This window comes from Anarrhichthys ocellatus, unplaced genomic scaffold (genome assembly GCF_004355925.1).
Source record: "Anarrhichthys ocellatus isolate YVR2014 unplaced genomic scaffold, GSC_Weel_1.0 scaffold15, whole genome shotgun sequence".
NCBI lineage: Eukaryota > Metazoa > Chordata > Actinopteri > Perciformes > Anarhichadidae > Anarrhichthys > Anarrhichthys ocellatus.
In genome coordinates this window covers 6,926,289-6,939,588 of record NW_022280045.1, presented here as the reverse complement: position 1 = coordinate 6,939,588, position 13,300 = coordinate 6,926,289, and the positions used below count along the sequence as shown (strand labels likewise).

General features: G+C 41.0%; 1 protein-coding gene across 3 annotated transcripts in view; it reads left to right on the top strand.

Annotated features, from left to right (window-relative positions):
• The first annotated feature begins 273 nt into the window (after nt 1–273).
• Nucleotides 274–13,300, top strand: part of pde4ca (phosphodiesterase 4C, cAMP-specific a) — a 49,098-nt gene continuing 36,071 nt past the window's right edge. For 2 of the 3 annotated variants that reach the window (XM_031854642.1, XM_031854641.1), the window contains exons 1-5: nt 274–361; nt 979–1,047; nt 1,190–1,292; nt 2,229–2,303; nt 3,610–3,827. In XM_031854642.1, coding sequence (XP_031710502.1) covers nt 357–361; nt 979–1,047; nt 1,190–1,292; nt 2,229–2,303; nt 3,610–3,827 — 470 coding nt within the window. In that variant the 5' untranslated portion in view covers nt 274–356. The remainder of the gene's footprint in view (nt 362–978; nt 1,048–1,189; nt 1,293–2,228; nt 2,304–3,609; nt 3,828–13,300) is intronic. The other variant, XM_031854643.1, reaches the window with a different exon arrangement.

The window sequence follows — 13,300 nt, the reverse complement described above, 5'->3', positions numbered from 1 at the left end:
GTGTGTGTGTGTGTGTGTGTGTGTGTGTGTGTGTGTGTGTGTGTGTGTGTGTGTGTGTGTGTGTGTGTGTGTGTGTGTGTGTGTGTGTGTGTGTGTGCGCCTCCTTCTATGCACCATCTTTTCCATCACTGCCACTTCCCCAACATGTCATTTGTTCCTCGGATGCTGGAGATGATGTGTGTTTATGTCTCTCCGTTGGTGTTTGCAGTGCGTGGAGCTCTACAGCCCCAAGCTGAGCTGGGACAGCGTCATGAGCTGTGTGAAAGGGGATGTGGGAAACCAGCTGATGCATCAGAATGCCTTGAAGACCAAAGCTCTGAAACCCCCCCACCAATATGTTCCCTGGGTGACCATAAATGGGGTAAGGCTCCAGTAGAGTCGGCAGGAAAAACTATCTGTGGCGATCTGTGGAAAAAGACATAACTAGGAGGCCGCTGCAAACTATAAAGCGTCACACATGAATAGGTCTCATCATTCTGCCAGTGAGGCTTTTCTTGTAAACTGGTGATGTTTACAGCGATGATATTATATTGTGATTATTTTGACACTTGATCCGCCTTCAAGCTTCTATCTGTAAGTTGAGAAAGCTGTGACCGATGGATGTGAAGCTACACCTTTATGTAACTCCACAGCACGACAGATGCTACTGCCTCTCTGCCAAGCCACCTGAAGCGAACTGAAGCTTTATTTTTAACTTGGCTTGTCCAATAAATTAAATGCAATTTTACAGCACATGAATACATCAGTATTGCCCCATGTTAAAACAGAATATTAGCGTTTCTACAGCTGTATGTACAGTGTACGTAGTAAAATAACATGAAAACCTGATGTAAGAGTTCTACAAGTTTCAATTGAGATTTTGTTATTTAATCCCCCAGCTGTATTTTGGTTCTCTCTGGTATTCACTCCTACATTATTTCTTTGCCACAAATGTCACACACACATCCTCTGGGATACTCATTTTTATTTAATTTGCAGGAGCACACAGACGACCTGCAGTACAAGGCCCAAAACTCTCTCTTCACTCTGGTCTGCAGCATGTACAAGGTACAGTTGGTGTCAATCAAGTCTGAATCCTTCATTGCCTCTCTTAGTTATGCACTTTTGCCCTTTTTTAGTACTATTTTACTGTGTGCTATAAAAGCACAAGCGGGTCACCTCTAACAAGGTCTTACATTTTATTTTCCAGGGCCCCAAGATTCCAGCCTGTGGGGGGGGCGGGGAGAGACGCTACAGAAGCTACTGCCACAATGAGTGAAGGAGCGGCGCTGCACATGCTCGCTCTATTCCAGGTGTGGCCACTAAAATAAGGAACACTGAGGAGTGACATATTTTTTTTTTTTTTATCTGTAGTTTTACTATCTGCTTCTTTAAAGGGAAAAATAATCTGCTCCTTTTAATAATTCACTGAGTATAAATACAATTTACTTTTTAAAAAAATATGTGTCTTCATTGAAATGTTCTCTTCTGAAACCATAAACACTTTTTGTTCCGTTTTGGCTGACTTGTATAGCGTTGTAGTATTTGCACTGTCAGCTCGGTCTGGTCACAGAAGCTGTTGTCACTGCTCTTTAGATGGCGCCATATCTCACAACCTCATTTAACAGTTTCCTGTTACCAAAGGTAATGGAAAAACAAACAATAACAAACGGATACATGTGCATTGAACTACTGTTTTTAAAATGTTTACTTGGCACATTCCTTAACTGTGAGCCTTGGTTTTTGATTTAATGTTCAATAACATGTTTTTCATAAAATAGAGAAGCAGACTACACCAAACCATACGTTATACACACGTTAATAATAAAACCACAGATCACAAGTGAAGGCACCAAACAAACACGAGTGATTTCACGAGTCATTGCTGACGTGCTTTATGTTCTGTATTTGGTTTTTAAAGCTGCGTTCGTATGGGTTTGCAGCTGAACGGGCAGGAACATTCGAGTTCACAACATCCCCTGAGAATCATACTGAATGTTAAACTTGGACTAAAATGCTACTAGAAATAGAAAATCCATCCAAAGTTGAATAAAAGTTACAGGAGGCAGGAGCTTGCAGGGTCTTGCCTAACCAGAAGGTCTGGAGGCACTCGTTCCACTGTTGATGAAGAGGCGTGGCAATAGTTCTTTACGGAGTGAGAGCATAAGGAAGTGCTGGTGCCACAGACTCCTTCATATCTGATCTAAAATTAGCTATCTGTATCCTCCTCTGTGGTATGTCCTTCACAGTCGTCTCGTTCCCATGATGCAGTAGCTGAAAGTATGAGGAGAAATAACTCATCGAAACTTTTCAACTTCACTGAGGTAAGGGTACTTAATTAACCTTTAACAAATACCAAAAATAAAGATGATGAATTAGAATAGTCGGTTCTTTCTGTCACCTAAAGAAATCATAATTATGTTTTTTTTCCTACGGCTCTTTGATATTTAACTAAAAACATTATCGACTGTTGGCACATAAGCTATAATACCAAAAACAAGACTGCAGGTTACTGGTGTGATTGATCTCTTGTTCATTTGGATTATATAATAATGTGTCTTACCATTGCCACACAGTTGGGAAGAAGATAAATTGAGCCTTGTACATTAGAAAAAGCCCCAGGAAAGTGCAGGTTAATAGCCTTAATTTAGCAGTAATCTAGTTTTGTTTGTTTTTTGTGAGATGAGAAATCACTTGATGACAAAGAAACAAATCTTTTGTCACGAGTGACGTTTGCAGGAAATGAACACTGCTCCGTGTGTTAAATGGTCAATAACACAGAGAGTGTGTTGACACTTGTTTATGGAAAGGTGGGACTCCCAAGGAGATGAAGGGATCAGGTCACAGGGTGCAGCGAAAAACACTGATGCTAAAAGAGAGATGCCCTGAGAGCTAAATCCCAAACACTATCTCACTGTGAGAACCGTCAATTGTGTCCGAGGCGATCGTGTGTGAGTCTCAGGACCTGAAATCAGATAATCATTCTAAAAATAATGCCCGACTGGGCTTTTACGTGGCTCGTCATATTTTCGGCAATAGCACAAAAACAGCCCTGTTTGCAACTGCCTTGAGATAGCAGTGAATCTTTTTGTTTTTCATACTGTCTCCTCGAGAAGTTAAACAAAGGCCGAGCTTGACCTTTTCAAACGCATTCAAATCTGTATTCTCTTTCCACTGCCAATAAAGTCCAAGACAAGCACACACTCGTAGCTTTCTTTTTTTTGCAATGTTGTTTAGTAATAAAGCAGCGCAAGTATCCAAACTGAAAACACTTCATCATCACATGTAAATTATTATAATTAATACCACTGAAGGTTCAAGAGTACCTGTGAATCATTCACATATGAAAAATACATTGTGCTGACACGTGATAAAGTCAATACTAAGCATATTGAGAGAAAGCAGGAGGGAGGAAACGGAACTCTCAATCAAACCACTGATGTGTAAATGTGAACAGCTGAACTTTGCTCGCTGGCCTGTAGTTTACTGTCTATGGAGCATTTATATTTCACATATCTCCACGCCATCACAGTTGTTATTCTCTCGATTGACATTTAGAACTATCTGATCTAATAATGTAACCAAACATTTTACATGACTGCCGTTTCCTTTGTTGTCTCTGTCGTCCAGAGACAGTGGGACTCTTCGCAGCAGGCGTCCTGCATCGAGCTACCCTGTGACCCCGGCGTCAGATGTGCTGTGAACAGGCTCTTCTCGGGTACCCTGCAGCTACCCAGGCTCTCCTGCAGACCCTCCACTCAGGATGGCCCCCAGTCCGGCCCCTCAACTCGTGGCATCAAGCCCTCCAGGAGCCTGGGGTCTCTGACCAGCTATATCTCCAAAGCCTTGTGAGTCGATGATTCTCTGTGTTGTTGTTTCTGCAGGTCACTGACAAACTCCTTATTGGCTAAATGTCTTTTTATCAACACTTTGGAGTCATCTCTAGATCATTTAACCTACTGAGGATCTGTTCCCATCACCCAGACGTGTTGGTATACAAAACCTGGAGATTTAATTGTTTTATTTCAAACTTTAAACTTAATTTAGCAAGCCCACACAATTCCTCTAGAACAAATGATATTTTACTAGCTTTTCTTGCTTTACTATGCAGGAATAGTCGCTTACAGTTTGTAAACACAGCATTCAAAAATGTCCCCTCCTGCGTCTTGCCTCCACATCACCAGCAGTGCACGTCCCCTGACCGCGGTTGCCAGAACACTGCCCTTTTTACCATCTGCAGCTTTGCATAAAAAGAGTGAAAGTGAAATTCAACCCCTGATTCATTCTCGTCTTGGAACGAGCCTTGTCTGCTATATCTGCGTTTTTTCGAAGTCACGTTTTAGATGAATAATAAATGATACGTGGTAAATAACTAAGCAACACCTGTTCCTCCAGCATGTTGTGGTCCTGTAAGTCAACACACATTTAGGATCACTTTGCAGCACCATTCACCAGCTCTGTGTCTTGTAAAGGTTTGAGTATTCAGCAGAGCTTGCTGATCATTTTGCTTCATTTAGGTAGAAAACATGGATTTACTTCTCGAGCAAATGATCCAACAAAGAGTCCTGCTTGAGGCGTTGCTCTCCCCTCCGTCACCCTGCTCAATGATTATCAATAGAAAAGATCAGACAAACAAGGCTCTTGTGATTGTTTCCACAAAAACAGAAACATTCCACAAAAACATAAGCCACCGCTGCAAATACATCTGTAGCATTTTTGCCTATCCACACGGTATGTGTGTATGTACTTTGTGTGTGTGTGTGTGTGTGTGTGTGTGTGTTTGTGTACGTGCGTCCCCTTTCTCCTCTTTTTTTTTCACATGCCGAAGGAACGCAGACAGACCTGTTTTTTTTTACGTAGGGAGTTGAAGTGCAAGTCAGAGGTGATCATCAGATTTGGCTTTACTTTGGACAAAGACGCTGTTGTATCGTTGACGTTTTCTCTTATCTAGCGAACAAACCTTCATCATTGTGATATTAATCATTTGGAATAGGAGCAGTACACGCATGCCGCGTTCAATTTGTTTAAAATTTGTCACAGCATGAAACCTTGAATACTTGGGAACATTATCTTTTCTGAAGTTGAATTCTTCTGAAAATGTTCGGGTTTTATTCTTGTAAAAATCTAGAATCGAATTTCATTCTAAGAGATGAACACGGGTTTATCTCCAGTGGTCAATTGCAAAAGAGAATTATTTTACTCAGAAGATAGCCTCCAAAATTGCATCAAAGACTTTCATTCACTGCTCAAATGATGTTCTTCTCGCAAAAAAACAAAAGTGTTTATGAGCGGAGATTCGTTCAATCTCCTTATTATTTATGGTAACAATCTGATACACATCATCAGCTGGCTTCTTTGCTTTTGTCAACATTTAGTACGAGCCCAATTCACAGAAGCTGCGTTTCAAATTGCATTCATTGTCTTTTTATTGTCAGTACATACTGCAGCTGTCCTTAAAAGTACCCACTGTTGCATGCAGTATGCACTCAATTGGGACATAATACTTCCTCAAAGCAATGCACCTTGAACTTTTACCCACTTGCTCATATTTCCGTTGCAGAGAGGATTGTGGGTCAGAATAGCCAGAAAAAATAAAATAAGATTTACATTCTTTTTTTAATTCAAATATTTAAGTTTTCAATTCAAATCAATTAATTTTTGTAGAGCCCAAAATCACAAATCACAAGGAGAGGGATCACTCCTCTGTTGCTCTCCCACGGGTCTCTTCCTCTTTTCTCCCCGTTAAAGGGTTTTTGGGGAGTTTTTCCTGTTCCGATGTGAGGGTCCCGGGTCTGAGGATGTTGCTTGAGTACAGATTGTAAAGCCCTCTGACTTCTTCTTGGAAAGTTTCCATCTTTGACTGTAAACATTTGCCATTTAAACATTTTAACCGATCATTATAAATGGCATATATCATTTTGCGAAAACAGTTGCAGTTTTAAACATGCGGTTAACATTGTGAAATGGAACTATACTTGATTGTGTTTAGGCACCAAAACTACTTGGTTAGGTTCAGGAAAAAAGTTAACTGTGTGATATTCTTCAGTACAAGCAACTAATTAGCTGCTGCACATTTAAACATTTAAACACTCATAGCTCGCTCCATCTTTTAGCGACTTCTCGCTTAATCCAACAGTTGCTCAGTTCTACTAACCTCAATTACTGTACTTTAGCTTAGAATCTAGCAGTTGCTTCTTCCTCCACCTCTTCTGCTCTCTCTTGCTCGGTGTTTCACATGTTTAGCCATTCCTCTGCCTGCCTTAAGAATAATGGTACATGTAATAAGTGTAGCTCTGTGATGATCAGGCTATATTTATTCCATCCATGTTTATAAATCAGCAGGTATTAAGCAATAGACATGACTCCAGCGATGTTGATGGACTAAAAAGCCTTCCATTGTGCTCCTTCTCTGTGAAGAGGGCCATGTGCTGGCCTGTTTACAAGTCGGTAGTGCAATTTTGATGCAGCGCCAAAATGACAATGCCACACATGTTAGTGGAATCGAATCCACTGTTACTGAACTTGTTTATTATGATGTCGCTCATTTGATATAATTATATATCTATCAAAGATGAGATTACCTGTGGCTTGAACACTGCCTGAAATGATGAAATCACTAAGGGAGGACATGCTGTGAGCATACTGTGTCCACAGCAGTTGGGAAACTCCAGATGGATGAGTTGGAGGCAGTGAGTCAGCATGATATTGTCTTCAAGTCCTGGTTTGTTTTCCCTGTTTGGCTATTTTATCATGAGCAAAACGTTTCCAGAGAAAACTCAAGAGATGGATCCAGGAGGGAGCAGAGGGCTTCCCAAAATCATACCATGGACAGGATCTGTCCAATTGTTTGTCCAAATGTACCTCTTTGGAAAGCTTGAACTCTAGGTTGACAGTAGCGTTATAATATGTAGCTAGGTAATGAAGGGAACTAAAATGGGAGTATTTCAGCTGAAAGCAGGTGCCTGAAAAGGGTTGCAAAAACAAGCTGAAAGGCCCTTAAACGCTGACATGAGTAACGCTGAGGGAGTTCGGTGATAATTCTCTGTGAGTTCATCACAACAGAGAGAGACTTTTCACATTACACACATAATTGTTAGTACAAACATATTGAGTTCAGCTCTAAAAGAGGTTTGATACCTTTTGCCAAATAAATGGACATCTGACACTTTAATTCATTTCTGCCTTAAAAGTAGATTATTTGTGTAATTTGTAGATCTAAAGGCATCATCTCCATGGGGACTCTCAGAGTAGCTGTACAGTAGGTCAATGACCGTTAATGGCACTCCAGAGGAAATATGATCCACAATAGATGCGGTGGTGATGCTTAAGCGTTGAACCCGGTGTCTGCAGAGTGAAATAGAAGTTAACGACGGGAAAGGAAAGACCAGAATTCACATTGTGGTGATGGGTGACATGCATTTGACCCGAAAATTACAAGTTACATCTGCTGTGCTACATTTGGATTAGAACTAAGTTCTCTGCGTACAAGTACAATACTGTTGCTCCATAATACACACGGTACAGTAGCTATGGGTGTATACCCACAAAGCCTTTAACCAAAGAATCTTTCTTCCCTGCTTTCCCGACCAGCTGTTGGTCAGCCCTGAGTCAGATGTTCCTGCTCCCGAGGTTATTTCAGTGTCTCTAGACTTCACCGGTGTTTAGCTGCGTCCTGAATCGCAGGAGGATCTGTCCTCCCTCTCCAGCGATAAACAAAGGGACTGAGTGGAGTCGAGGGGGGGATGATGTTGCCTCTGGTAACAGATAGAGAGCGCCATCGTGACAGCACCCATGCTCTCGATAGCTTTTATCTACCTCTGCTTTTTACAGTCAGAGGCCCTTCATGTGACTCTTGCTGGTGCGCTCGGAGCATGTGAGAGGCAAAGAGGCTGTCTCTGAAGGCATCGGCAGCTTCACAACAAACAGCAACTCGGGGACCAAAGGACAAGTCTGACTATGCAAAGTCAGTTCAGAGTGAGCATAAGAAAGGCGTGCTGAAGGGCCGAGCCAGGCGACGGCTACATGTTTATACACTGGAGGAAGTAATTATGGAGCACAGTTTGACGTTGATGAACAATATTCTCTGTAAGATTAGGAGTGAGGGAAAGGGGGGGGGGAAGGCAGAGAGTTGGAAAGAGGGAGAGAGAAGCAGGCGGCGGTGGTCTGTCATGCTTCTCCTCCCTGTAAATCAGACGTCCATATTTAGTTGGAGAGAGGGAGGGCCGAGCGGTAATGTAAACAAAGCCTGGGAGAGAGAGGCAAAGAGAGTACGTCAACACTAATGTTTGAGTTTATTGCCCGGCACGGCAGTCAGCGTGGTCCCTTGGAAAAGACAAGAAAGGAGCTGATAGGTTTCAAATAAAGATAAAAAGTCTGATAGAGAGATTGTTGTGTTGACTTTTTGGTCTTTTGGGATTTTGAAAGAAGCGTTCTTGACAGTTTTAACAGGAGAGTTTTGGAGTATCATCCGCAGGCCCAGGTTTAGTTGAAATATGTGGAAGCAAGGGTTGGACCAGAGGCACTAGCTTTTCCAGGACTTGGAAAAGCAAGAGAGGCAAAACTGACGGACCCTTCCATATGCCATGCTGCAAAAAAGTCCTGTTTAGAAGTTAATTTGGGAAACTAGAAAGACAGAGATCAGACTGTTCCTTGGACCAAAGTCACCTGAGACAGATCGAGCAAAGTGACTCACTGACTACCTGAACACTGACCGTCCTCTGATCGCCATGAGCGAGCTGTGCTCTGAGAGCTCTGAAGAGGAGCAGGCTGACGTTGAGGAGAAGCCTCAGGACCGAAGGGTGACCCGGCTGCCCATCATTCAGCTCATGCCCAGGTCCCCTGGAGGATCCCCAAGAAGCTCGCCCAAGGATTCTCCACGTGGGTCTCCTCGAAACTCGCCGCTGCTGTTCAGGAAGCTGCTGATGAACCGCAGCATCAACCAGAGGCGCCGCTTCACTCTGGCCCACACGCCCAGGTAGTCTCTTAGGAGACTTAAAGTAGTACTTTATACTGTGACATGAGGCCTTTTAAGCTCTTAAGCCAATATTTTAAAATGTACAATAGTTTCTACTTTGGTTCTGTGTTCCTTTCCGATAATTGCTGGCTAATGTTTCAGGCGATCTGAGCGTGTTCTTGACATTGGAGATGGTTCTTGTCACATGGCGGAGGGTTGCTCTACTCTAGCTGGAGATACTGTAATATATTTTTGTTTTGTTTTTGTGAAGGTAGCAGCGCTTCACACAACAAAAAGGGTTGCCCTTTAGCTTATGTTGTGAAATTTGATCCTGACTACAAGATTCTCATGTATTGTCCTCTACCTAATCAAAATCAGCCGTTGTGTCAGGGAAGTTGTGCTGAATTCAATTATCATCACGTGTGTATGGTAAAGTTGCTCTTTCATTTTCTACGATTAGACCAGATAAGGGGGTTGCAGTTGCTGCTGATACTTTGCTTGATTTCTGCTTCGTATATATGCTCCGAATATGCTTGGTTTATTTATGGCTGCAAAACACGGTACCCCCCCAGTGGATTTAGGTGAAAAGCAAAGGTCAGTGGAAAGAGTTGGATTTTAAAAGCTCCGTTTTAGTGTTTCATTTCCTACAGGTGAATGTGTTTTTCCAGAGCTTTTGTTTCTCGACCGAGCGGCATCATCTCAGTAAACACACAGCTCACCGACATCCCCGCTGTCAATCAGCACATGTTGTTGCACTTCTTTGCCAAGCAAGTGCTTTGTTCTGTCAGTGACAAAAGCTTTCTTTTTTTAATGCAGCACGTTTATAACTGGTAACAGGATATTTCCTGCTTAGCTAATGCATGTTTCATTTAGTCTTCATTTTGTATCTATAATAGTGGCCTTACCTGTTGTTTGTTAAGGTTACAGCTGTCAGCTGGTACCTCTTGATTGCTTTAGATTTACGACACGTTATTACATCAGATCTGGCCCATGATTCAAATGAAAATTAAACATTTACTTGTTTAACAATGTCAAAGCAAGAGTCTTATGATCGATCAAACCATACTTGACCTTAGAGAGGAAGAATAAACTGGGCCTTACACATGTGTGTGGATGGATAAATACGCAGCTAGTGTTTGTTTTTTGTTTCGAGGGGACAGTGTACTTCCTTGTGGGTGTGTTAAATGTAGTTTTCTTCACACTAAGGTTGTGCGACATTGCTGATTACTGTAAAACCAGTTTTTATGCACATGCCTCCGATGTCTCTGCAGATGTTTACCCTTCACTCCTGAACGTATACACACACTCAGATGTAGGCATGTAGCAATCCTGGGATGTTACAAGGTGTCTTCAACTTGTTGCAGTGATGTTAGATCACATCCATCTCAGTGAAGTAACATTAAAAGCATGAGAGGAACTCGCCGGTAATGTGAAACCCTGTCTTGCTTTTATTGGCAAGAAATGCATATTAAACATTCCTCCATGTTTGCAAGCTAATTCACCTTTATATATTTATGTAGACAGAAGAGTCAATCTTCTTTAGGTGCTTAATGGTCTGGGATTAGAGACTTACAGACACATTCCTTTTCCAAAGTTTACTTTAAAACTGTTTCATTAATTTCAGTGTGTCTGTTCCGAAATCTAAATATTGGAGAGCGAGAGTCCAGTGAAGGGGATTTCAAGGCTCAATCTGGAAAGTCATGATGCTGCAGACATTCAACCTGTCAGAGCTTTTATACTGTACAGCCCCTGAGGTCAGGCCACTGGAAGTGTCCCTCTGCAGGGTCTGTGCATGTTCCATAATGTCAGAGCTGAAATAAATGGACGGAGATGAGTTATTGCAGGATGGCTGGCAAGGAGGAGAAATTAAACAAACTGGGGGTCCAGCGGAAAATAAATGTCACAGGCAGCTCAAATATAGAACATCCCGCAAAGTTATTATCCCTTGCTGTCTTGAGTTGATTAAGCCTCTTTTTCCACTCCAGTGACACCACGTCAAATGGACTTTCTTTTGTGAATAACAGTCAATGAAAATTGTTTTTTGCCAGCTCTAGGGTGACGGACAGTTTTCTTTCCATTGTGTTTAGTTTATTAGTTTAGTTTTTTAAATGTATATACATCAGGGACCATGTTAAAAAATACATTCATCTCAAGAAAGAGAAGAAATGCTTTGTACCAGATTTAGCTACTAACTACGCACACACACACACACACATACACATACATACACACGCATGGAATAGACATTAAACAGAATACAATAATATAACATATTATTATTATTGGTCACACAAAGTAATAAAGCACAAGTCATTAAAATAATAGATGTAAAATATTACAAAGGTTATAAAAACAGGTCCATCAAAATGTCAATTTAATGCTGAAGACTGGTTGCTTAAAATCCATTCTTTAACCTGTCAAATTGAGTTGTCACATCTTAAAATGTATATTTAACAAGTATATCACATCGATGATACTGGCATTATTTCCTGTTCATGACTTTCCAGGCTTGTTTATGAAGTGACCTAGTGGGTTTTAAAGCTCTTGTCTGCACAGAGACCAACATGATGGACAGTAACAAAAATAAGAAAACATCATTGCATTCAAATATACCGTAGGGACTTGGACTGTTAAAGAATTCCTAATTTATCCAACATACATTAGCTATGTTATATTCAAGACGTGATACATTTTTTAATATGCGTTTCAAATGTAAGAGTGGGATCTTGAGTGACACCTATAGTATTTGAACCCTCAACATTTTGTATCTTTTGTCCATTGATATTAATATTTGGAAAAACCCTCTGCTTTTGTTTATCCAAAGAACAATACAGGGTGACTGTTTTCTCAGTATGCAGAGGGAGACACGAGTAACTGAGCCACTTTGCAACTTTTTCTATCGACAATTGGGCAGCAACTTGTTCAATGTCTTTCACGTTAGCGTATAAGCTACATAATGATATTGCAGCAGAAATAAATCAAGTCATTTGTCTAGCTCAGAGGACTTGTTGTCTACCTTACTACAGTTGCAAAAAGGCATCGTTTGTGTTTTAACAACGTTTTGCTTACGAGTTATCGATTGGGACGTCTGAATCTGTTCAACTTTACCAAACTAGGCAACGTTAACGTTTGTCTTAATTATGAGATCAGAATCTCATAAATCCTGATCTCGTAGTCACAAGATCGTTTCTCATAATTATGAGATAGTAATAAATAATTACAAGATAAGGTGTATAATAATTTTTTTCTTTTGTGAATTCAGTTTAGTTTAAGTTTTTTTTAAAAACGTATCATAATGATCCTAAAAGCAATATCCTCGGATCAGCCCTCCCTCATATGTTCTAGTGTTACTGAGCAGAAAGAAAATGCATTCCCTGTCCTTTTCCACTAGAGGCTGCTATGTTGTTGAATGTGGAGCATCAGGAGGACATGTTTCTGTTTCTGTGTTGGGTCAGGGAGCAGAGGAAAGAGATATTCTTCTTTGGCTGGTGTGTAAGCGGGCATGGACCCTAATATTTCAAGAGGTTGAAAAAGATCCTGGCGTCAGAAATATTAGTATCTCAGTTATGTTAGGAGCATTTTCTCTTTTCCTAGAAAATGTTTGACAGCTTTAGTTGCATAAATGTGTGTATTTTAACCCCAAATAGTTCAAATAGCCCATCCCCTGTGGCATTACAGGACACCGCTATTAATCAAATATTTGAAATATATAATTACAGTAACACTTAAACAGAACCAAAAGAAAACATTAGTTACAGCACATATGTATGTACTTTTATATGTTTCCTCTCCAAGTGTCTAAAGTTATGTTTCACAGTGGAATCATTTCGCACTGAGCATTTCTAGGCCCTGCTTCAGATTAGACGGTCTATCTGGTGGTTATTATGGACAGTAATAAACCTCAGATGTGTTAAATTGGACTCTTCCTGTCTGCTTCCTCCCTCACATTATGAAAAATAAAATATTTGTTTACCAGTAAAGAGGATATTGTGCGAATGAGATGGATTATATGGTGGCATGAGAGTAGAACTCAATCACACACACACAATATTGAAGTATTGATTGACCGTAGCACTATTGCTGCCGGCACGGAGGCAGGCTGGTTACACAAAAAGAGAAACTGTATACACTCTCATCGAAAAAAAACATGTACTTGTGATACTAAAGTAGTTTTTATTCTTCTTCTATCACCTCACCTTTAGTCTTTCCTCTCTAACCCCGATACTGTTCATACTGTCCACTTTCTCATGGAATGAGTGTCATTCTCTGTACTCTCTCTCAACCACCCAGCACCCCACCCCTTCACAATCTCTCTCTCTCGCTCTCTCTCTCTCTCTCTCTCTCTCTCTCTCTCTCTCTCTCTCTCTC